Source organism: Vidua chalybeata, chromosome 5, assembly GCF_026979565.1.
Source record: "Vidua chalybeata isolate OUT-0048 chromosome 5, bVidCha1 merged haplotype, whole genome shotgun sequence".
Lineage (NCBI taxonomy): Eukaryota > Metazoa > Chordata > Aves > Passeriformes > Viduidae > Vidua > Vidua chalybeata.
In genome coordinates, this window is record NC_071534.1 from 44,017,776 (window position 1) to 44,042,484 (window position 24,709).

The following is a 24,709-nucleotide window of genomic DNA, read 5'->3' on the forward strand; positions in this document are numbered from 1 at the left end:
AGTAGTAGAGATCATAAAGATTGTTCTTCAGATAAATGCAAGGTCTTATGTGCCTTGGAGTTTTTATAAAACTTCAAAAACTTCAAAGAGTAATGTAAGAAAGAATATGACAGAGACAACTCATGATTTTATATTTTGTTAAGGAGTAGTGCAGATATCCCTGAAATAGAGTTGCAGTCTATATTTTCATTTTTTGTACCTGGGTTTTTATTTGTGGAGAGCATTAAGTCATGAGATGAAATTACTTGAAAAGTCTTGCAAACACATTTATCTACAGAATACAAGGATTTGCTGTGATCTACCAAAGAACTGCACCATCCCTCACAGCACTTAAATGAGGCTTTGTGAAACACTGTGTTTATCAGGTCGTTTTTCTAAAGTGTTACAAAAATCAGAAATTACAAATCTTGACACTTTTTGATGCTATATTAAGCTATTATTGTCTGGTATTTGCAAAACATTGGCTTTCACAGGTTTCAGATTACACTACCAAGATGGTACTGATTAATTTCAAACTTGCAAAGCCAACTTTCAGTAGAGTTCTGAGCTATAGTCCTTAAATACCTTTGTGTCCGTTTTCTTCTTGCCCATGTCTTTCATTTACAGATACTAACTTTCAAAGGAGAATAAACACTACTGGCTTTGTATCACCAGGGCAGGGAGCAGAGAAGGTCACTCAAGAGAGTATCTCTTGCTTTACAATATTCTGCTTACTCATTTCAGATTGTAATTCTTGATTTTTTCACCACAACCTTTGAAATATACACTTTTGTTTCTATTTAAAAATATTTCCTATATTGCTGTTGCATAAAATGTAATGGTGAACTAGTAAACCCTGCTTTTTTTAGTTGTTAATGTAGCACAAGTCAATAAATTATTAGTCTTGCTATTAGTATGAAGAAAGAAAACTTGTGAAATGTTGTGATTATTTCTGTATTGCATTAACCATTTGTTATGAAACAGTGGAATTCCTTGGTGCTGCTAAGTCCTGTTTTTTATTAAAAATCTGATTTGCATATTTGCACTAACTAGAGTAATGGGCGAATAAAGTATTGTGTTAAATGGACAATGTAACCTCAAAAAAAAAAAGTTAGAGTTGTCTTCTGCTTTGAGTAGACAAAGGTATTGAAAAGGTGCAGTTCTTTCTAGCAATAAGTGTTGCCATTCACTCATTACCTATGGGCTTAATTTAAGCCTAGAACATAGAAGGATCCTCAAAAATCCTTCTCAGCCCCTCTCTTTTTCTCATTCTGAAAATATATGAAGAGGAAAGGGTAAAGGATGGGACTATTCTACCTCTAAAAAATTCTGATTGGCTTCTAATACCTTCTCCTTTGTATTCAAGTTGCATTACATAGCCAGTTTTCTGCCAACTAATTAACTGTTCAAGTTATGCTTGAGCTAGGGGACTATTCATTTAACTTTGCCATAAAATCAGTAACATTTATATAGGTTATTTTTGTCTTATTCTGTTAGGTGTAAGAATTTGTCTGTATCTTTCTGGAATTCCTATTGGATGCTGCCCTCTGATGTTTGTGGAATGAACTGCTTTTGGGAAGCTGCTTTTAGGTAGGATGTTGTTAAATAGTACTTTCTTGTTTGATTGCAGACAGATGTAGCTGATGTTTTTTGGCTCTTTAGTAAGGTGGCAAAACAAAATATCTTGATTACTTCACATGCATTTCACCTGCTTATACTGTGGTTGCCTTTAGCTGGCTTTTTTCTTGTTACCTTATGTTCTGGAATTGTAGACTCAAGTGTTACTACCAAGAGTAGATTTTTTCAATTATATTGGTTCATTAAATAGAAACTTGCTAAAATCTGTTAAAAGCCTGTCTGAGTATAGTCTGAAAAGTTAACAACAAATTATTTTCCTAAAATAATATTTGCTGCACACTAATACCCATGATACAACTTGTGATAAAATTATATGCTTAGTAAGTACATGTGGATTTTTTTAAATTCAAGTTACATGTTTATAGAATTTAAGGAGGGTAATTCATCCAAAAGCACTGAAGAGATCGTTTTGAATGTTAACATTTAGTATGTTAAAGAATAGACTGTCTCGTTAATGCTGCATCTTTAACAGTAAGTTTAAATGTTTTGATATGCTGGCTCAGATGTTTTAGGCTGTCACATTACACAGGTAGCTTGAAAAGAAGTAAGCTGCTTGTCATGTAGTTCTCTAACCTGCCTAGTTTTCTTCAGTATATAACCAAAGTTGTAAGTCAATTTTTCTTACATTTAAAATTTTGCTGATTATCCTTTGATATGGTTATCTGCTCCTGTTAGTATGAAGCTTGAATATTTCTGGGAAAGCAAAGGGGAAAAAAAGTTTAGCTTCATAAGACTTATTATTTTTTTGAAAATTATTGTGGGAAAGGCTTTAGATCCCTTATTCCTCTCTGCTTGTGTGTTTTCAGTGCTTTTTAAGCTCATCAGTTGTCAATAAATTCCTTAAAGAAGTTACTTAGATTGATTTTTATTCTCTTAGTGAACTTCATCTGCAGTTTGGAGCTGCTGAGTTTTTCTCATTGCCCTTGGTAGCGATCCATACTGTGTCAATCCATAGGGATTTACCTGACTTTGTTAGGCAGATTTAGCTATCTGAATAGACAGAAACAACTTTTTTTTTCCTTATTGGTTATGTTTTGAGAGTTTAGCTTTATGAAGTTTAGCGCAGTGGGATAAATCAAATGCTGTTGTGATTGAGGGTGTAGGAGTTTAGCTTATGCTAGGTGGAGGTACAGGATGTGATTGTGGCTTGGACATCTGGCCAGTCTAACACTTGTGTTAGACTGTGCTGAGTGCTGAGACAGGAGAGGTCTTGCTGTCTTCTGACCCCACTAAGCATGAAGAAGTCCATGAATACAAAGTAATGCACAAAAATAGCAGAAAACCTCCTTTCTGAATATTCTGTCAGGCTTGAGGCAAATGGAACCTTGGAACCAGAAATGGACAAATTCCTTGCAGTTTATTTGCACATACCTTAAGCTGTAACTTGTATTAATCTATTAAAAATTCGATATGTGGCTGTGAAGACAATTCTGTTGAGGTATGCATTGATTATGACTTCTGGATGAGGCCACTTTCATGATGAAACATGGTTCATGGTGAACCCTAATGTTTGCAGAATTTCATGTTTATACATTTTGAAATTGAAGGGAAAAAAAGCTGCTTAAATGAGTAAAGGTTGTGTGGTGCTCAGATTAAGCATTACACATTAAACTGGGTTGTTTTATTAATATCCTACTATTAAATTAATCCCCATATGTTATGCTGACTTCAGTGCTTGTTGAATTCCCCAGTCAGATGCTCTGATTTATCTCAGAGTTAGAATGTCTCCTTTCCATTTTCCACTAAGTTTTTAAAACACTGTGAGCTTTTGGATTTTTAAGTATTTTAGTTGAAAAAAAGCTTGTTATGTCTCTGTTTCTAACTTGTAATTTCACTTAGCTTTTTTCCCTGAATATCAAAACCACAGGGATTTGTTTACCCTTGACAGAACTTGGCATTGACACTTTTGAAATGCAGTTTTCTATGTTATTTCCTCTAAGTAGCTCTAAGTGTATTAAGTGAAAACTAATGTTGTATAGATTTTTAAGATTCAAGTATGTGTGATAGAAATGTTGGAGACATATAGAAGAATCTGGAAAATTTTTAATAGAGAGATATGTGTATATAGACTTCAGTAGGAATTATGCAATAGTTGAAGATCATTTGAAATTGATGAACTCTGAACAGGTGTTGGTTCTAATAATGAATAATAAGGATCTTCAGGTTAATCAGTGTAAGACCAATTGCTTTTGCTGTTATGTGGGAAGGATTTTGTAGCTATTCTGCACCCACATTTTTTCACCACCATTCTGATTATCAACTTTATTCTGGCACAGAGTATTTGTTAGCTTTCACCATGACAGAGGAAGCATGGTATTGCTTTTATGTGCAGTGGTATAGATTTTATCAAAACTTTATAAATGTTGATAAAGATAACATGAGGCTCAGATTTTGCATGGTCTATCTAGATGATGCTTTTCTTTTCTAGTACACCTTTTAAAGTGCTCAGTGTTGTCTAGCTGATATGGCTGCTTATTTCCTACTGGGACTGACTAAGAAGAACTTCTTAGGGGTCATTACTATGGCTATCTGACCAGGCTGATTTCAGTTGCTGGATGTTGCAACTAAGTGGGTTTTAACTTGTGTTGCCTGCTAAAGTAGACAGTTTCACGAAGTTTTTGGGTATATTGAGCTTCATGTGGTATGGTTATATTGAAATTAATTCTGATAGTCCTGAAATAAGGATTTTCTCTGAATTATCAGGCTCATTATAGAATGGGGCTTCTATTTTTATAGTCAATTTAAAATTACTCATATGTTGTAACTTCAAACCTAATCTACTAATTGAGTTGGCATTGATTAGATTACATTTGGACATCATATGCAGTGGTATCATTAGCGTACTTTTACAAAATAACCTCTTGATTATGACATGTTTTAAATGCAATACTGTAGTAGAATGTTAAGCTAAGTAAAAACTAGAATTTTCATCACTTTCAAATCCAGATAATGTCTGTAGTTACCTTGATCTTACTTGTAATAAGTGTGGGAGTGATTTAACAGCTGGATTTGAATCAGTGTAGCTTTGCTGCCTTCTTACTGTGCCTATTTGCTTTGTTTTTCTGGTGACTAAAAACTGGGTTAGGCTTCTTAGTGGTTGATTGACTTAGATCAAACAGGGTATTAAAAGGAAAAAGGATGCAATAAGTAAGCCATCTGTATTGTACTTACATATCTACCGTTTAATTCTCTGAGGTATATTGTAGTATCAGCTTTGAAATAATACAGTTTGATTATATAAAAATACTTTCCCTGCACAGTTTAATGAATATAATTAACATTTATTATGCTAATGATGAAAACCACTTCTATTACACCAAATTAGATGGAACTGTATACAGGATATTCCTGAGGTACCCTCTCACCTGTGCTTTCCATGTGTTATGTGAGAATAGGAGAACTTTACCTTATACAAATAAAGGTGACCTCTACTGCAGTTCCTTGTGTCAAGTCTAAAGGACAGAGCTAAGCTTTTGTGGAACTGGTGGGTATTTTAGTGCCAATACAATTTGTATTGTTTTTTTTTTTCCCAGGAAGTGCAGCTGGGATGCCATTAACGTTCTAGAAAAGTATAATCTGTCAAAACATACCTCTGTAGCTTACTATATACATATATATAGCTTATATATATATAAGCTAAGCTTATCTATATATAAGCTAACTTACTTATATACAATGTGTCATGGTAAACATCTTTAAATATAAGGCTGTGTCTTGACAGACAGGTTTTGGAAAACCTTGTTGTAGCAGATTCACTGAGGATATCCTATGTTCTTCTCTCAGAGGTTATTAACAACAGAATTAATCAGTATAGAATGAAAGTCAACACTTGGCACAGAAATTCTTCAGGGCAAAGCTTGTACCTGGCCTTTTGCTGCTGCTGAGTAGCATATTTTAAAATATATGTTTTTTATTCACATTGTCAAAAGTTGGATGTTTTAAATGTGTTTCCTAAACTCATGGGAGTATGTGTGGAGGTTTGTCTCAAGTGTTTTGTTTATTTTTACTGTCCCTACCCCTTGCGTGTAATTAGTATCCTCATAAAATTGAAATTCTCTTATTTCTTCCTGAAGACTCAAATCCTGTCATGGCATCCTGCTCAGTATCTTTTACTGGGTTACAGGTGCCTTCTTTCTCTTCCATTTTAATTACCAGAGGTTTTTCTTTCCCTGCAGGAGCTAGGACTCCCACATTATTGGAGATCTTTTTTTTTAGAAATTAGGTCTGCCAAGTTTTCTTTGTTAGTCTATCCAACATCCTTACTAAAATACAGTTTGTATTTCCCTCTATTGTTGCTTTTTTCCAGCCTTTCCACTAGGTTCTCCCACACCAAAAGATGAAGCTATTAGTAATTAGAAATGTGCATATAAAAAAAAATCTATGTTTGTGTTTTTATGCTTCTCAACAAGTTTTTTGAAAGTATCTCCTCACTTTTGAAAGCATCTTAACCCTTTCAGCACCTATATTTGGCTTTCAGTAAAAGTTCATACCAGAGCTGTGATTCCTGATATCAAGCCTGTTTAGGTTCAGACAAATTACTATTCTTGTAGAATAAATTTCATTTTACTCATTATAAACTCAGCAACTGAACTGCTAAAAAAGATGTATTACCAAAAGATCTTGTGTCACTTGGTCATAACAGATACCAGACTAGTTACCTACATGAGCACGGTTTTCCTTTTTCTGGCTTCTGGGAAGATAGCTGCATGCCTAACTGCAGTGGAAGAATGATGGGGAGAAGGGTTACAGAGGTGGGAAAAGAAGGGAGCAGTTGAAGGCAGAAAATTTTGGAAAAAAGTCAGTGGAAAAACTAAAGCCATGTAGACATAATATTGGAGAAGGAAGTGAAACAAATAATGAAAAACATAATTGACTCTACGGGTGGAACACATTCACATAGAAGGTGAGACTGCAGAGCTCAAGCTGAGAAGCTCTGCTGAACAATTTACGCTTTCGTGCTGCCTCTCACATCAGAAAGAGGAAAAAACGATGAAAGATGCTAGTAGCTGAGGGTTATCAGTAAATAGTGTTCCTGGATGAACATGAGGCTAGGACTTCTCTCTGGGAAAGGACAGAGGTATATGTGAAAGGGAGAGGAGCAGCACTGAGGCCTGCTTGCTAAAAAGGAGGCTGTGGTTCCCAGTGGTCTGTATGCAGGGAAGTCAAATGCTGCTTAAAATCACTAAAGGATGTCTTTTCATGGAGTCTGGAGTAAGGACCACAGTTCTAAAGTCTCTTAACTTTGGCCTTAATACATTTCTGAGATCTAATATGTCTCATTCCCTTTGTAGTGAATAGTCCACAGAGGGAATGGTGGCCTGTTCTTTCCAATGGCTTCTTGCTCCATCTGCTTCAGGGATAAACTTTATGTTGTGAATTTATGGACCTGAGTTCAGCTGTTTCCCATTTGGTTGTGTGAGCAGAGTGACTGTAACAGCATTATAACATAATCAGTTTTTTGTTGTGTGGCTTAAAAATGTTCTTTTCTTCACAGAGGTCACTTGATGCAGAAATAAAAAACTACAGTCTTTGAATCTTAGTGTATTGTGGAGTTTCTTCATCATAATTTTTGACATACTTTATTCATGGAAAGCTGTGTGTTACCTGTAGTTCAGGAGCTTGGCTTTCAGCTATGCAGTTTGTGTAGGTTTTGCCCTTATTTATCACATGACCTTGTAATATCACTGTAGGCTCTCATGACTTCAGGGTTAATTATTGTAATTCCCTTTTCAGTGGATTAGTGATGAGGTTAATCTGCTGCTTGCAGCTTGTTCACACTGTGGCAGTGTATTTATTTCTGGATTTCAACTACCCTCATCATATTCAGGTTGCATTGTGTTTTTTACATTACTACTTACTACATGGCGTAATGTTTTAATTAGCTTTATGTATAAAGGTCTGAATGGGCATGTCTTGATTATATTCTAAGATTCTTTTTTTTGTGAGTGTGTGTATTAATCTGAACTAATTTTCAGATTTTGCTTCAAGATTTATAAAAAGTTTTAATCTGCAGATTAAATAATCTGAATAGAGATGTTTACATATTGGTGTCTATGTCAGGGAGGTCTTAAACAGTCACTAAAATTGAAAGGGCATAAAAGATGATCCAGGTGACCACCATTCAGCTGTTGAGATGTAAATGGTTGGTGTTAATCACTAAGCACTTGGATATCCTAGACATCTTAGGACTAGTAGACACAAAATGATCTCTGAAATACTCAGCATCTGGAGATCAAGTGGAATATTCTAGAACTCCTTAAATGGCACTATACCTATGTCAAAAATCGATTCAGGCCTTAGGTGCTTACTTTGAAATAAAGTGGATTACTCTCTTTGCACCATAACCTGCTCATTAGATCTCTGTTGGCTTTAATGAAACTTCAGACACAGTTGAAGTTAGCATCTTCATTTAGGTACCCTATTTTGGATCTAAATCTGACCTAAGAGGTCTTTCAGCCATGTGATTTTTTATAATGCTTCAAACCTTCACTTAAGACTGGCTGCATAGTCTAATTAAAATTTTATTTATCTTAAATCCCTGGATTTAAGATTGGGGAAAAAAAAAGAGTTTTTTTTAGTTCCAGGGCACTAAATTCTTTCAAAACTCAGAATGTTTTTTAAATGCAGCAATTATTTATGGCATTAAAATTCAGTAGTTTTATAATGATAACTTTGCTTATATTTTGCCTTGTGGAAGTAAACATGAGTGTAGCTCTTCTGTGCCTTAAAGAGGCATATTTGCATATTATCCTTGCAAATTTAAAGGAAAACTTGTATGTATTTACATGGTTGCATAAATTGAGTGGAGATTATGTGCTAAGAATCACATCTGGTCATTTCTGTTTTGAAGCATCTCTCTGCGGCGTGGGTTTTTGCTCTCCCCGGCTGCACGCGGCTCTTGGGAGCCCGGCTGTGGCGTAGCTTCCACGTGCTGCCGGGGTTTGCTGCCGCGGGTTCCCGGACACGGCTCCGTGTCTCGGGCGCGTGGGCTGACTAGCCTCTGTTACCGTGCGCTAGGGATCCGGCAAAGAGGTGAGGAATTTGTCCATTTACTCTGTGCTTGGCAGGAACGGTTTATTGGTCACGTGGCGCGGTTCGATGGAAAGACGCGACCGCTCCCGGCACTCGCATGGGAGAAAATGGCGCCTGACTGCCGGCGGGATAGGGCTTTATAGAGGGGCGGGGCGAGAGGATCCACGGCCTGCCGGCCAATAGGGGCGGCTGCCGTGGCGGTGACGCCAGCAACAGCGACCAACCAGAGAACCCCGCAGGGGCGGGCACCGAGCCTCGGGCTGAGCGGGACCGTGTGGCTCGGGGCGGCCAGCACGGGGTTTCCCGGGGCCGGACGGCAGGGTGGTTACAGGAGCGGCACAGGGGTAAGGATCCGTCAGCAGGCAACATGGGGCCAGAAACCGCGGGGGGGGAACAACGCGGGGGAAACGCGGGATTACAGAACTTAACATAAATTAAAAACCCTAATCTAAACCCAGACTCCGGGATGCAACATCTCCCCACTTAATAAAATATAAAAATAAAGCAGTGGTGTTGAATCAGTCTCTCAAGCGGTGGCCTCTTCTCCCAGCTTCTTCTGGTGCTGCAACTGTGGTGACTGCTACGCAGGTGGAGAGGGCCTGGAGATGGTGCTGGGGCTGGTTCTTCTCAGGGTGTTTAGGGATAGGGAAACTAGGAAGCAACTTTATTACAAACACAGGAACTGGGGGTATAACTGGGCTGAGGTAGCTGTAAGGGAAGCATTGGTTAGAGAGAGGTAGAATCTTTTCCTTCCTTGTGGCGTCTGCGATTGGATGCAACCCCTAGGTTGGTGGGATCACAGGTTGCATCCACTGGCACTGTATCACTCTGACTCACTGACTGCTCTGCTGTGTAGGGTTTAACATGCCTCCTGGGGATCCACCTGACTCCTGAAGGCGTAGACACGCAGGCATATCCCCGTCCCCAAGTCAAAAGTGGAAATGGACCCTGGATTTCTTTAGAGTCCGGATCCCTCACTAACACTGGAGGCTGCTCCTCTGGCTGGAGCTCCTGATGTTATTTGAAATGTCTCAGGGCTGGCGGTTCTGGTCTGTCAAAGGAACAGTTTAGGAAATTGATGGTAAACAATGCTTTACAGAGCCTCTTGTGCGGTGACAGCACTCGCACATCCTTTCGCTGCTTTTTGAGGACTTGCTTTAGAGTCTGGTGGGTTCTCTCTATTATGGCCTGGCCGGTGGGGGAGTGGGGAATCCCGGTCTTATGCTGAACCCCCCAATCTTGCAGGAAGCTGCGGAACACCTTGGAAGTATAGGCTGGACCATTGTCTGTTTTAATAGTGGTTGGGACCCCTAAGGTGGCAAAGGCCTGGACAAGATGTTTCCTGACATCTGTGGCCCTTTCCCCTATGTGTGCTGAAGCAAAAACTGCCCCTGAGAAGGTGTCCACAGTTACATGGACATTCTTGAGCTTACCAAACTCAGGGACCTTGGTGACATCCATTTGCCACACCTCACAACTGCGGAGACCTCTGGGATTCACACCTGCTCCCAGTGTTGGTAAAGTTGCCTCCTGACAGTTGGGGCATGAGGCCACAATTTCCCTGGCTTGGTCACGCCGCAGATTAAACTGGCGTACCAGCCCCGGGGCATTCTGATGGAACTGCTGGTGGCTCAGCTTGGCCTGCTCGACTATGCTCGGCTGGCCTCCTAGGAGTACAGGGGCTGCCAAGGCGTCTGCTCTGCGGTTTCCCTCGGCAATAAAGCCTGGGAGATCCATGTGTGATCTCACATGTACCACATAAAAGGGATGCTCACGGTTAGAAACCAGGTGTACTAATTTTGAGAGCAACCCAAAGATGACCTGATTTGGTACCTCTTTTACAACTGCATGTTCAGCTCTAGACACTGCTCCAGCTATGTATGCCGAATCTGTTACCAAATTAAATGGTTGTTCAAACCTCTCAAAAGCTCTCACCACAGCATCCAACTCAGCCACCTGTGGGGAACCTTCTACTACCTTAATATCTGATTCCCACACCTGAGTCTCTGGGTCCCTCCAAGTCACCACTGACTTGTGGGACTTCCCTGACCCGTCCGTGAATACTGTTAGTGCTCGGAGGGGTTTTTTGCTCTGTAATTCTTTAGGTAACAATTTGAATTCAGTATTGAACAAATAATGGCCAGGATGTCTGATCTTAATTTGGCCTGAGAAGCTGTCTAGAGTGAACTGCAAGTTCTCATTCTGCCTTAGCAGGTGTTCAAAAGCCTCTTTGGTCATCTTCCCCGTGGATGTTTTGATGGGGAGATGGATACATGTAAAGTCACAGCCAGCTAGTACTTGCAGACGAGCCCTGGCCCGTATTATGAGCTGCGCCATCAGCTCCTGTGGCCTGGTGATACTCTTGGACTGCCTGTGGCCAAGGAACACCCACTCTATTATTAAGAGGGGGTCCCGTTGACCCTTGTCCCACTGAAATATCACACCATACAAATGGGGCAACTCACCCAAGACGATGAATCGGAAAGTCAGCCCTGGTTGGCAACGGTGGGCCTGCCTGCTCGTGATGGCTTTCTGGACCTTCTCGAGCGCTGCTCTGGCCTCTCGGGTCAGGACTCTCGGGGAACCTAAACCCTCATCCCCCTCCCTTTCTGCTAACAAATCAAAGAGGGGGGATAATTCCCCCGTAGTGTGTCCTAGCCATGGCCTGATCCAATTTAATGACCCGCACAGGCGCTGGAGATCATTCAGCGTCTTGGGGTTATCATTTATCTGTATCTGTTGGGGTCTGATCGTCCGGTTGTTAATTTCCAAGCCCAGATACTTCCAGGGTGGCAGCAACTGTACCTTTTCTTTCTGTAACTCAAATCCGGCCATCGACAAGGCCCTAACAGTGTCCTCCAGTGCTACTTGCAGGATCTCGCTGTCAGGGGCACAAATCAGCACATCATCCATGTAATGATAGAAAATACAGGATGTCCACTTGGCACGCATTGGGGATAGAACCCTGCCGACATACCACTGGCATATAGTAGGGGAACATTTAAAACCCTGTGGTAGTACCGTCCAGTGGTAGCGCTTCATTGGGGCTTCTCTGTTGATGGAAGGCACAGAGAATGCGAAACGGGGAGCATCATCCGGATGGAGTGGGATTTGGAAGAAACAATCTTTAATGTCAATTACAGCCAAATTGTAATTCTGGGGTAGCATAGATGGAGATGGCATACCCGGTTGGAGGGAGCCCATATCTTGCACTGCCTCATTAATTTTCCTCAAATCGTGGAGGAGTCGCCACTTGTCTCTCCCCGGTTTTTTTATTACAAACACAGGAGAGTTCCAGGGGCTGTTTGTTTCTACAAGGTGTCCTTTTTCTAACTCTTTGTTAACTAATTTGGTGAGCGCCTGCAGCTTTTGCTTACTCAGCGGCCACTGCTCCACCCAGATGGGCTTATCTGTGAGCCATGTTACTTTCTGTGTGGGGCGCTCTTCAGTGGCCGCACCAAAAAATGCTGGGGGACCGGAAATTCCAATTTGGCTCCCCACTGCAACATGGCATCCCTCCCCCATAATGTAAATTTGCAGTCGATCACGAATGGACGCACTGAGGCCAGCAGCCCATTCGGACCCTGAATTTGGACAATGTTTTTGGATTATCTTGCTGGCTGTGGCCCGCCTAGTCCTAAGACTGGTGTGGCCACGCTTTGCAGCTCCCAGTGTGACGGCCACTTGTGTGGTGGGATGACTGTCATGTCTGCCCCTGTGTCTAACATCCCCTGTAGGTGTACAGATCGCCCCTCGCATTTGAGTTTGCACCATATGAGGGGTTTTTCCTCTCCCAACTTCCCAGCATAAAACACAGAGAGCTCCAGGTCATTGCACAGAGCACGAGGAATGGGAATTGCTTGTGCAATTACCTGGCCCTTAGGCAGGAAGAGGGGGGGGTGGACACAGCGTGCTGAGAGATAGAAGAGCCTCGGATTGAGGGTGGAGATTACTGGAGGGACTTCTATCTCCAGTGGAGTGCTCTTTGTGTCCCCCACAACGAGGTACCTGCAATTTAAGAGATCTTCCTTTTTCCTGGTCTCACAGCGGCAGATGTACGATAGAAGCTCTGCATCTGCTATGAAAAACTGCCAGTCCTGGGAACGGAAATGAACAGAGTTAGTGAGTCGGAGTCGATAAGGCTCCCGGTTGTCACTAGTTGAGAGGCAGCCGCTTACTGATGGTACTAGATGGTGCATTGCGGCTCCTCTTGCAGCCGCGACTTGCCTCATTTTTGTCTGAACGCGTGGCAAGTGCACATTCACGGGTCAGTTTTTTTGGACCGTGGGGTTCCCATTCCCCCTCCCCCCTCCCGCTACTCTGGGTAGCGCAGTCCCTAAAAGTGGGCATTGAGCCTGGAAGTGTCCCTCCTGATGGCAATGGTAACACCGGCGTGTGGATGGAAGTCGCTTCAGTGCTGGGTTCCTCGAAGGAGCAGTGGCCGAGGCAACTTGCTTGTCCTTTTTCTTTGGGGCCTCTTCCTCTTCCATCAGGTGCGCCTTCAGTGTGCATTCCTCGATGATCTGGCTGAGGGTTGGCGGTGGTGAGGCCGGCATTGACATGATGACTCTTTTGCACATGGCGTTGGCATTCATGTGCACCACTTCTAGGATCATTCCTTCCCGGCGTTCAGGTACTTCTATGCGTCTCTCCACGGCTGCCCGGACCTGATCTACAAAATCTAACATAGGCTCCCCCACGGCTTGCTTGACTGCCGTGTAGGGTATCCCGGGATCCCTGGCGGGCATGCCCAGGAACGCACGTTCTGCTGCATTCCTGGACATGTCCAACACTGCTGTGGGAATTCCCCGAGCTTGCAGTTGCCCCTCACTCCATTCTCCCTCGCCCACAAGATGGTCTAGGGTGATTTGCTCTTCCGCAAAATCCAGGCCATAAGGCCCCTCGTGGATTTCGGGAAGCAGGTCTGCTGCTAGCCTTTTGCACCTCCTCTCCCACAGGTCGTATTCAGAAGGGAGAAGCAGGCAGTTGAATAGACGCTTAAGGTCAGCCGGCACTACAGTTTTAGATGTTAAAGTGGCTTTTAGAATCCCTTTAAAAAAAGGACTCTTTCTGCCAAATTTTTGCAATGTCTTGCAGACCTCTTTGAGTGAATCGTAGGAGAGGGGTGTCCACGCAGGGTTTTCCCCTCCCCTTGTGTAGGGGACTGGAGTGTGGATCAACTGCTCGACTTCATGGACTGGGCTCCGTTGCATCCCCCCTCCTCCCACCACCCCAGGTCTCCGAGGAGCGGGAGGACGCGGGGGCGGAGCGCGAGGGAGAGGACAGACAGGGCGGGGAGAATCCTCCTCCTCGGAAGGTGGGAAGGAGGCTACTGAGCCCTCCCGGGTGGGAGAGGGCGGGGCTGCTGACGCGGCAGGTAGAACATGCAAGGAGGGAACACCTACGCCTACCCAAGGAGGGACAGGGGGAGGGGTGGTAACCCGATGCCTTGAGTGGGCAGTTCCCGCACCCACCGGGAAGCAGGAGGGGGTGGGGTCATAGGGAACAAAGGGAAGAATGGGCTTGCCATGTGGCCGCCCTCCATCTTGGGAAGACAAAGAGATCGACCACGTGGCCTCGGCCTCCTCAGGGGGACAAAGAAAGGGGTTTAAAGAAACAGAACTGCGCGGGGTAGCGCCGAAACTGGGATTTTCAACTGGGAAAAAGGGATTGGAAGGAGGGTTTACGGTCATGGCCTCAGCGAATCGACCGATCTCGCTAAGGCGGGGACGCCGGGGTGGCTTGGGGGAGCCAGAGCAGGGTCCACGTTTGTGCCCTGCGTCTCAGATCGACGGGGTGCCCCCCCTTGCCCACCTGGGTTAGGGGAAGAAGGGGTAGGAGAAGGGGATGGGAAAACAGATTCAGAGGGAGTAACAGATTTTCTGGATGGTTCTTTCCTTTCCCCAACCGAGTTTCGCGCGGGGTCTGATTTTACTACATCTGTGATCAACAAATGGAATTTAGGGAAGCAGTCATCTATGGAGGGATCCCTACCGATCCCCTCTGCTAGCCTTTTTCCCACTTGCTCCCAAAATTCTGTTTTGCGCGCGTCCTCAGTAGACAGACGGGGGAAAGCAAAGAACAACCACCTGACAAATTTCTTAACTAAATTTTTTGGGTATCGGCCCTTCACCAAAAGGATTTCCTTAACTTGGGAATAAAATTCCTTTTGTTGGGCAGATAGCACGGTCCCCATGCTTCTTCCACCCAAACCACCTCACCCCTGGGGCAGTAAAAAAGAAAAAGAAAGTAAAAAAACACAGGCGACTCTCATGCTGCGCGCCGCACGTCCCAACCTCGGGAACACGGCCAGCCCTCCCCGTATTAGCTGGACACGTTTCCACGACTAATACTTACCAGACTGAAGCCTCTGCAAAGCAAAGCTGCCACCAGGGTCCGGGAGTCCCGGGAAGTGTTCTTTCTTCTGCCCTCCTGGCTGCGAAAGTTTGCACTTCCTGTCCCACGCGGGACACACTGTCTGGTCCCCCGTGGGCGACGGAGACTTCACTGACGTACTTTGGAGAGCCCCTGCTCTCGGTTTCCATCCGGCACGGAGCTGTGGTCCGGCGCGGACCACTGCCCGCTCTGGTTTGGCGGCAGCGCTCCCCCCTTGGCGGCGGCGCGGCCCCTGGCCGGCGGCGGCTTCCGGCGCTGTTCCTGGAGCTCCGCGGTGAACCTCCGTCCACGCGATCAGCTCAGCGCTGGCCTCGGCCCCGCGTTGGGCGCCAATTGCAGCGTGGGTTTTTGCTCTCCCCGGCTGCACGCGGCTCTTGGGAGCCCGGCTGTGGCGTAGCTTCCACGTGCTGCCGGAGTTTGCTGCCGCGGGTTCCCGGACACGGCTCCGTGTCTCGGGCGCGTGGGCTGGACAGCCTCTGTTACCTTGCGCTAGGGATCCGGCAAAGAGGAAGGAATTTGTCCATTTACTCCGTGCTTGGCAGGAACGGTTTATTGGTCACACATGGCGCGGTTCAATGGAAAGACGCGACCGCTCCCGGCACTCGCATGGGAGAAAATGGCACCTGACTGCCGGCGGGATAGCGTTTTATGGAGGGGCGGGGCGAGAGGATCCACGGCCTGCCGGCCAATAGGGGCGGCTGCCATGGCGGTGACGCCAGCAACAGCGACCAACCAGAGAACCCCGCAGGGGCGGGCACCGAGCCGCGGGCTGAGCGGGATTGTGTGGCCAGCACGGGGTTTCCCGGGGCCGGATGGCAGGGTGGTTACAGGAGCGGCACAGGGGTAAGGATCCGGCAGCAGGCAGCATGGGGCCAGAAACCGCGGGGGGGGGAACAACACGGGGGAAACGCGGGATTACAGAATTTAACATAAATTAAAAACCCTAATCTAAACCCAAACTCCAGGATGCAACATCTCTCTTCAACAAGTTTCTAAGAATGGGTGATTTGTCAAGTATTTCTCTATTGCTAGTAGTTTGGTAAAGTCTTTTCTAACTTCAGAATTGGTTTTGTGTGCATAATTTGGCATTAAACTTGTAATTTAAACCTACAGATACTTTTGGTTCTATTAGCCCTCTCCTCCTGTAGTCTGTGCAAAACAGCTCAAGTGGATAATACTGTTTTACACATGGGCTTTGAGTTGATGTGTGTTTAAAAGCTTTGAAAGCTTTTCTTTCTAAATCTGTGAAATCCAGGAGATTTTTGGTATACCCACTGTATTTGCCACCAAGGTATTGACCTGATGACAATTTTAGTCTATTTTATTAGTAGTGAAATAACTTTAAAATGTGCCCTGTATAATAAATACATTCCAGGCACATGTCACGATAACTATTGCACAGGTGTAGTTAGGAATAAAGGATTTCTCAGTCCCCACTCCTTGCAATGATTTAGCTTCAAGGCCATGGACAGTGTGTGTGGTCAGTGTACCTGAAGAATTTCCCTGAACCACTGGGAGCACTGAAGGGTGTGTTTGACAAAAAAGGACCTACTGGAGCAGAAAATGGACAAAACCTAGATCAGTCAAAAATGTTCTTAACAGAACTTCTTGAAAGTAGGTGTTATCTCACTTTTGTTGTTGAGTTCAACTCTGCTGTATTTGTCATTTTTTCCTATGTCTGTATGTAGTCCAGGGAAAGGGGAAAAACCTCATGTATAAACTTAATGTGCTGTCTGCCTTTGACATTTTGGTGTAACTTCATGTAGTCTTTCTTTTAACATAGCTATTTTGATGAACTTCTTTGCTAGTAATGAATAGTAAGATTGTAAACAATAAATGCTTGTGTATAGATCTTCTAGACCTTTTTTTTTCCCTTTGTAGGCTGGGATGGTGGCAGTGATTATGAGAATAGTTCAGGTGAAATGGAAGCATACATATGAGCATGTTCTGTTGAGCTATACTTTGCTGGTTTAAGTATGGTAAAGAGTATTTTGTTAATTACTTGCTGCAGTAAATAGTAGAGTTTTTCTTTAAGCCTGTGTTAGAAATAATGTCAAATGAAAAAATATTTTTGTATCAGATATGATTATATGAAAACACATCCTTCTGAGAAAATGCATCTAGCAGTGGTGGCCTGTGGTGAAAGACTGGAGGAGACTGTTACTATGTTGAGATCAGCCATTATTTTCAGCATCAAACCTCTCCATTTTCATATTTTTGCTGAGGACCAATTGCATGAGAGTTTCAAAGACATAGTAAGTATTCAAAAATGTATTCAATCAAATTGTAGCATGATTTGTAGCACAATGTTCAGCAATTCTTCTTGTTTGATAGTATGGCAGAAATGCAGGAGTCTAAGGTAATGAGGCATTATTATAGTGTTGGATGGGGATCTTTGAAATTTTTTCATGTGTAAAGAATGCCAGCTGCTGGTACCAGAGTTTCTCCTAGAGACAGACCAAAACTTTCTGATTTGTCATCTTGAATCTGTTAAATACAAGCCTGATGTTCTGAACACAAACCAGTTACCTTGTGTGAGCTTATTTAGAGTTGGCTTTACAAGAAAAATTTGTAGATCTGTCCTTTTTTTTTTTGTTTCTGTGCTTACAGCATGACTCAGTCTTACATTGTTTAGAGAAAGTGAAACGCCAGTTTTTGAATATGGTAGATATGGTTATGTCTAATTTTAGTAAATTTCAGTTAATTAAAATTACATTATGACTGGAGTAGCAGTTTTAGAACCTGATGAAGCCAAAACTGTGGAGGGTTTTACTATTTTTTTGCTTAAAATGTCATATTAACTGTGACATTAGTGTGTTACACATGCTAATTTATATACACTGTTATGCAAACAGTAGCTGTGGCAAAAAGGGAATAAGATTAAATTTGGAGATATTTTGTTGGTATTTGTTCTGTGGTAACTAGTTAAGAGGGGACGAGTTTTAATTTGTATACTTTTTGTAAATACTAATTTATTTTGCTTCCTCTTTCTTTTGCATGTGATCTGATATGATGTGTTTTCTTCATAATGGCTTGCAGGTGCCACTTTTTGTTCAAGTCTTTTGAATAGCTGACAAATTCTTGGATTTCTATTACAGAAAAGAGGCATTGCACTTGTGTTCAAGTATCAATTTGAATGGCGAATTGATTTTTTTTTTTAATAGAATTGAAGTAATTTTTGTGATTTGTTATTTTCACATAGCTTGAAGAATTCCCCTATGAAGGAAAAGTTAATTACACATTATATCCAATAACATTTCCATCTGAGAGTGCAGCAGAATGGAAGAAATTATTTAAACCATGTGCTTCACAAAGACTATTTTTGCCAGTAAGTTACTTTGTAGTAGGACAATCCAGAAGTCTGTTTATGAAGCATCAAGCTGTCCTTGTAATCTGATTTCTGTTTGGTTTTAAATGAAGAACTACTACTACTCATTAAAGTCACTTTTTTGACATCTGAAAAAGCCCTCTGAATTTAACATTCTTCTGTGGCACTAGTACCCTCTGGCATAAAAGTCCTTTTCTCACTTGATACATTATGGCACAGTATCCTCAGAAAGAAGTATAGGTCATGTCATCATCTCAGAGGTAAGATGGATTTATCAAAACACCTCATCTCCTCATTCAGGTGGAAAGTCTCCTGTATGCATGGGTCTGAGAAGTGCTAGAGAAAAGGAACCAACAAATGGGCTCTTGTTGCAGTGTTTTGTGCATATGCTCATCTAAGACACTTTAGAGAACATACTTCAGGCATGGGGAATTAGAGCCATGGCAGCTGTCTCCCAAAGACGGGCTCTTAACACTTGTTTGATCAGCTGCATGGGAAAGCAAGGGAGCAGGAGTGAGAGAGGAGCTCCTCTTAGAGTAATGTTACACCTGGCCTGCCCCTACTTCTAAGGAGCCCTGACATATGAAATGTAGAATGAGTGCCTTTGCAATGCTCTTCTATATGAAACTTATTTCCCTCTACAAAAATTGTTTAAAATGTGAGAAAAAGGAACGATGACAATTTTATTGACTGCAAAATGTTAGTGAATTTATTTGCATATGACAAAAATTTGTTTATTTCTTGTGTTTTTTGAAGAGAAGTTCAATAAAACTTACCATTTTGTTTTTAAATTTCTTTCCCTTCACAGTTAATCCTCAAAAATGTGGATTCACTACTGTATGTTGATACTGACATCTTGTTTTTGAGGCCTGTTGATGATATTTGGTCTTTTCTGGGAAAGTTCAACTCCACACAAATTGCTGCAATGGCACCAGAACATGAAGAGCCTCGTATTGGGTGGTACAATCGATTTGCTAGACATCCCTATTATGGAGTAACTGGAATTAATTCTGGAGTCATGCTAATGAATATGACACGTATCAGAAGAAAATATTTCAAGGTATGTGTGTTGTCTCAGTTGCATTTTTGGTGGATTTACATATTTTAATTCTATTTCTGCTTCATATTCATATGTATTTTTCAATTTTTTTTCCCCTGTTATTGTAATAATGCTCTCAAAGTACACTGTGTTTAAAATAGGATCTGTTTTTAAAATGTCATTCACTTCAAGACTTGAATTTCAAGTGTGTTGATTGATTTATTTTTTCTTAGTCCTGAGAGATCCTTTGACTTGATACAATTTGCTGTGAATTACGTTTGCCAATAGATATGCCCACATTATTTCTTCACTACAGGCATCCCAGAAAAACAATTATTGTAAACTTGTAAAATTTGTGTAGTTGTATGACCAGCAGGTGGTGCTAAAACATTTAGTAAGTTATTGAAAATGAAGATTTCCAAATTTTTATCTTTTACATTGTGGCCAGGTGATTATCACCCTAAGCATCTTTTTATTTGCTTTGAAGTCTTAGTTTTTGTAGACAAAAATGTTTGTCATGAAAGTAGCTACTGCTACATGCATGGAAGCAATACACACAGCAGTAGAAATAGTCATTGCTTCTCAGACTAGAGGTTTTTTCTTATGTACTTGAAGCACAAGTACGAAAGCAGTGTTGTGTGATTATGCTTGGGGGAAGGTACATCTCTGTTTAAGAGAAGTTTGATTAGGGAAAAATAATCATGCAGTCAAAAACTTCTGGAAGATGCATCCATAAGAGGAGCAATATAAATTTGCAGAAGACATTAATTCTCCCCCATTTCCAGTGTAATAAGCAGCTGTGATCATAGCATTCTTGCTATGTATTTTTCTTGAAGGAAATTCAGAGAACTTAAGAGAAATGGAGAATGGATTATCTCAGTTGTATATAAAAGTAGAAAGTTATGGTAGCTGTAGTATATGGCTGCAGTTTCTCCAAGAAAACTTCTCTGTCATATATATATATACATACATATATTTATATAGATACTTAGATATTGCATCAGTGAAATCTTGGTCTGTTTCATTTGTTTTACTGATTATAGCATATGGAGAAATAAAAGTACTAAAAAGTATAAAGAGAAAAACATGGGATTGAAAGCTACATATATCTTAAGCTCTGACAGTGCATTTCTGTATAGTGATTTATTTTCAGTGTGGTAAACACTAAGATAAAGTTGGTCTTTTATTCACATTGTGCCAGATTTCTGGTTTGGTTTCTCAGTACGAGTTAGGTTAACAAATAATTGGTAACTTTATGCATTTTTGGGTAAAATTGGAGTTCAAATTGTCAAAAGCATACAGATTATGTAGGATACTAAAATTGTCAATAAAATGAACTGTAGTTTTCTAGAGGACTACATGAAGTCCTTTCTCCTTAACACCTAAAACTTGTATTTTCTTCAAATTTAAGTGTATATATACTTAAAATATAAGACTTTATTAAGTGAAATAATTCATGAGTATTTTGAAATTCAAAATTAAACACTGTACTTTCCCTTGGTTCTAGAGGGCTAGAATATTTTTTCTGTGATTCTGTGAGATGTGGGCTATGAGAGGACTGAGCAGGGGAACCATTTAGTTTATTCTCCCTCAGTACCTAGACTGTGGTCCCACAAGCTTGTAGAGTATCACAGTGCCCGAAGATGCACAAGCTTTATTACAAAAACTACTGTTCATGGAAACTTGCAGAGACTATGTTTTCATCTTCAGGTTCCTTTAATATCTTATTATAAAGAGAATTGGTCAATATGAAAAGTTGTAGACATCAAAGCAAAACTTGGAAAAGGATTTAGTGTAGGTCAATCTATACACAGTGGGCCTGAGAGTGTATGACTTTTGCTTGTGACTGATAGCAAAGGAGCTACTGTTCTCAAACCTTTGGAAAAGAGGTAGACCAAATTCAGGAGCAGGGACTGTCCTAATACCCCTTGCCAGTGACACTGCAGATTCTTTTGGGTCTTACAGGTAACACGTCCATGTTGTGTGCCATTAACTATTCCAGTGAAATACAGTAGAACTAGAAGATGCTTCCTTGTCTTATGGGAAGGTGTGAATTTGTTTATATCCTTTCAGGAGGCTCAACAAATTCTTCAAGGAGCATATAGGTTCTGGGAGTTTTTGTATCTTTTTAAAAATACCTGTAGACCTTTTTGCATGATACTGTAGAGTATTTATCTGAAGTGAAAGTTTTGGATCAGGATATTCCTCCAGTGCTATGGAATTAAAACTGTGGGTTCTTTGTCTGTTGTAGCCCAAATTGCAAGCTGAACCACTTGAGGCCTTTAAGCATCTTTCTTCTGTTGTCTCATTGATTTTTAAGAGTCAGGAGGATCCAGAAGATGGATTAAATAAAAAATAGAACCAGAGACTTTAGCCAATGGTTATAATGTTCATCTGGGTAGCAATAACCTGCCATGTACTGCTCCAGGATTAAGTCGTCTTTTATCTACTTACCTCTTTGAGCCTCCTCAGTCTTTTCAGGAGTGTCAGATCAGGCCATTTCAGACAAGCATCCCAGCTCCTTGGCTGTCGCTGGTGCCTAATGGATGTTGTTCCTTCTGGTCCTGTCTTATTTGTCTTGTGTGTAGAGTCTCTGTGTGTATGTATGGCACAAATACATGCACTAAATAATGCATACATGTGTATGCTTGTATACAGATAGATGTGCATGCACAGATGTGGTGCTGAATGTTGTACTGCATTTTACTTGTCATTATACTGCATAACTGCACATGAGAATTCATAATGAAGCTTCTGATGGTTAGTGCCTACATGTTGTCTCTGCTAAGCAGCAGTTAGAAAATGGGAATGTAAAGCATTCAAGACTTTTTTTTTGTATTTGTATACATATAGATGTAGATTTTTTTTTAAACTGGAAGAGATACAGCAAATGCTACAGGTACGGTACTCTTAAACAAAAAGATCAATGAGGCAATGTGAATAGAGAGGAATGACTTCTATCACATTTATTAAGGTTAGTTGTGATGCCTGAGATGCAGGCAGTCAAGGAAGGGAACAAGCTCTTAGCAAATCAAACAAGCCCCAAATAAATTAACTTCAGATAGAGTGTGCAAAGCAGAGGTTCACAGATATGCTTTAGAAAAAAAAAACAAAAAAAACCCCAAAAAAACGAAGTTCAGAGAGCTTATCTGACCTAAACCATTATAACCTTTTTTTTACCATTCATTGTTGCTTAGGGCTGTAGTTTCAAGAAATAATGGTGAGCCTGTACAAAACCAAATTGCTTCTAAAAGGAAGGTTCAGGTTCCTGTTTCTTACCAGATGCTTTTCCCTACTTTTCTTATTTACTTGGTTGTAGCCTTTGGTGTTTGGTCCTTTCTGTGATTCAATTCAATTTGCTAATAGTAGAAAAAATAAATCCTTCTGCTGGGTTATTAAGTATATCAGCTTACATAAACATGCAGTCAGTGTTAGCAGTACATTGTTAGTGTAAGAACAGGGTAGAATCATGTAAACAGAAGGCAGGGGTCTGGCTCTCCCTTGGCATTAAGGAAATTTAAATTGGTCCGCTGTTTGTGGGATGCAGCTGCAGTTTGTTTAGATATTGCTGTGTGATTCAGAATTTTTTCTCAGCTTTATATTTTCTTCTTAGAATTTGAAAAAAAAAGTAAAGGCTAAATGCGACAGCTTTTTTAAGTCTGACTTCAGCCTTGGCCAGGCAGAAGTTTTCTGTTACAGAAATGAGTAATGACCAAGCTAAACAAACAATAAACCAACCCAAAATGTAAGAAAATACTTCAATGTTCCTGCATATTTTGTTTTTCCACATTTTCTTCTGCTCAAGTAAACTATAGTTTTGAGAGTTCTTAAGCTGTCTGTATCAGTTTGATGTCATCACAGAAATGCCTATTATGATTTGGGGTTTTTTTTCTCAAATTGCTAACATTCTTTGCATGTTGTGGAATACTGGAGGAAAGGCTTATATTCTGGACATTTTGAAAATTATTGTAGCATTTTTATTTTGAGTTTTTTTACTTGAGTGACTTCCAAAAAGCAGGTCTATCAGAATCCTACTTCTCAGACTGTTTCACCTTACAATGGAATATTTTAAAGAAGGAAAACAAGTAACTTTTCAAGTAGTTTCTCTTGCTCCTACACTGGTGTCATTATATATCACTGCTTTTTTATTAATATATAGCTGTTTTCTATTTATGCAAAGGTTATGGAAATATTACAGTTTCCAGTTCTTAAATCTGACAGCGCTATTTGTGAAGTAGTATTGCTTCTAGACATCTGACTGTGTGATGCATGTTCTTACCTGCTTTGCATCTTCTTGGGATATCCTCTGGATTTCTCTGCTATTAAAGCTTCACAAGTGAAAAGAAAATTCTATTAAATAATGACTTTAACAATTTAAACTTCTATTTCTATGTGTTACTCTAAAGCTGTATTTGTTACTGTATATTCTCTTACCATGATTTGCCTGGTATGAGTGAGCTAATTTAATTCTGTTTTTAATTCTTAGCATTTTGTCTAAACTTAAACCATAGGTCAATATTCTGTGAATTGCAAATTTCAGGTGAGGGAGTAATCTTTACTGACTGTGATTCAGTCTTATTTATGTGCTTTTTTGGAAGGGTTTAGCTTAGTGTTAAAGCCTGTGTTTTATTTCATTTAATCACTTTCCATTGAATCTGACAATAATTCTTACTAGCAAAGAATTTTCTTGTGCATTTCTTATGCCTGCACTCATCAAATACTTGCAGGCAATCATAATCATAAATTTTTTAGGAGAGTGGGGACTGTAATATTCTGTTTGGCTTCTTGCATAATATAAGGTATAGATCTTTTTCTGTATTAATTCTTGTCTGAAATCTTGTAGTATTTCTTGGTTTAGACTTCACTTCTGAAAGCCCTTCATATTTGATGGCTGAAATGTTTTGAGGGAAGAGTAAAAAACTGAACTGCAATTTTGTGCACTTTCTTCTTTGTCAGTGTAAAGCTCTGAGAAAGAAGTCTTTGATACTGTAAATCTCAAACTGAGTATTTTGCTCCTGGTAATATGTCTCTTAACATGATATTCCTGTATGCAAATCTGAAACTATATTGGAGTTCTAATACAATTTTTTTCTTTTGGCAACTTGCTTAAATAGAAGTAAGGGTACAATGTTTGTAGTCTCTATGGGACTTAGTGCTATTCCGTCCACACTCTCAAAACTGTGAAGTACAGGGTACAAAGTGAGCAGCCTTGTTCCTTTTCTGTTCTAGTTGAGCTTAAATAAGGTGTAAAGATAAGAAATTACCTTTAGAATATGTAACCATTTAAACTACAGATT

The 24,709-nt window shown here is 41.0% G+C and overlaps 1 protein-coding gene across 3 annotated transcripts in view; it reads left to right on the top strand.

Moving 5' to 3' along the window:
- Positions 1 to 24,709, top strand: part of GXYLT1 (glucoside xylosyltransferase 1) — a 36,616-nt gene that overhangs the window by 6,566 nt on the left and 5,341 nt on the right. Inside the window, exons 2-5 of one of the 3 annotated variants that reach the window (XM_053943800.1) lie at positions 1,477 to 1,569; positions 17,126 to 17,300; positions 18,248 to 18,373; positions 19,182 to 19,433. In XM_053943800.1, coding sequence (XP_053799775.1) covers positions 1,477 to 1,569; positions 17,126 to 17,300; positions 18,248 to 18,373; positions 19,182 to 19,433 — 646 coding nt within the window. The remainder of the gene's footprint in view (positions 1 to 1,476; positions 1,570 to 17,125; positions 17,301 to 18,247; positions 18,374 to 19,181; positions 19,434 to 24,709) is intronic. The other 2 variants (XM_053943802.1, XM_053943801.1) reach the window with 2 other exon arrangements.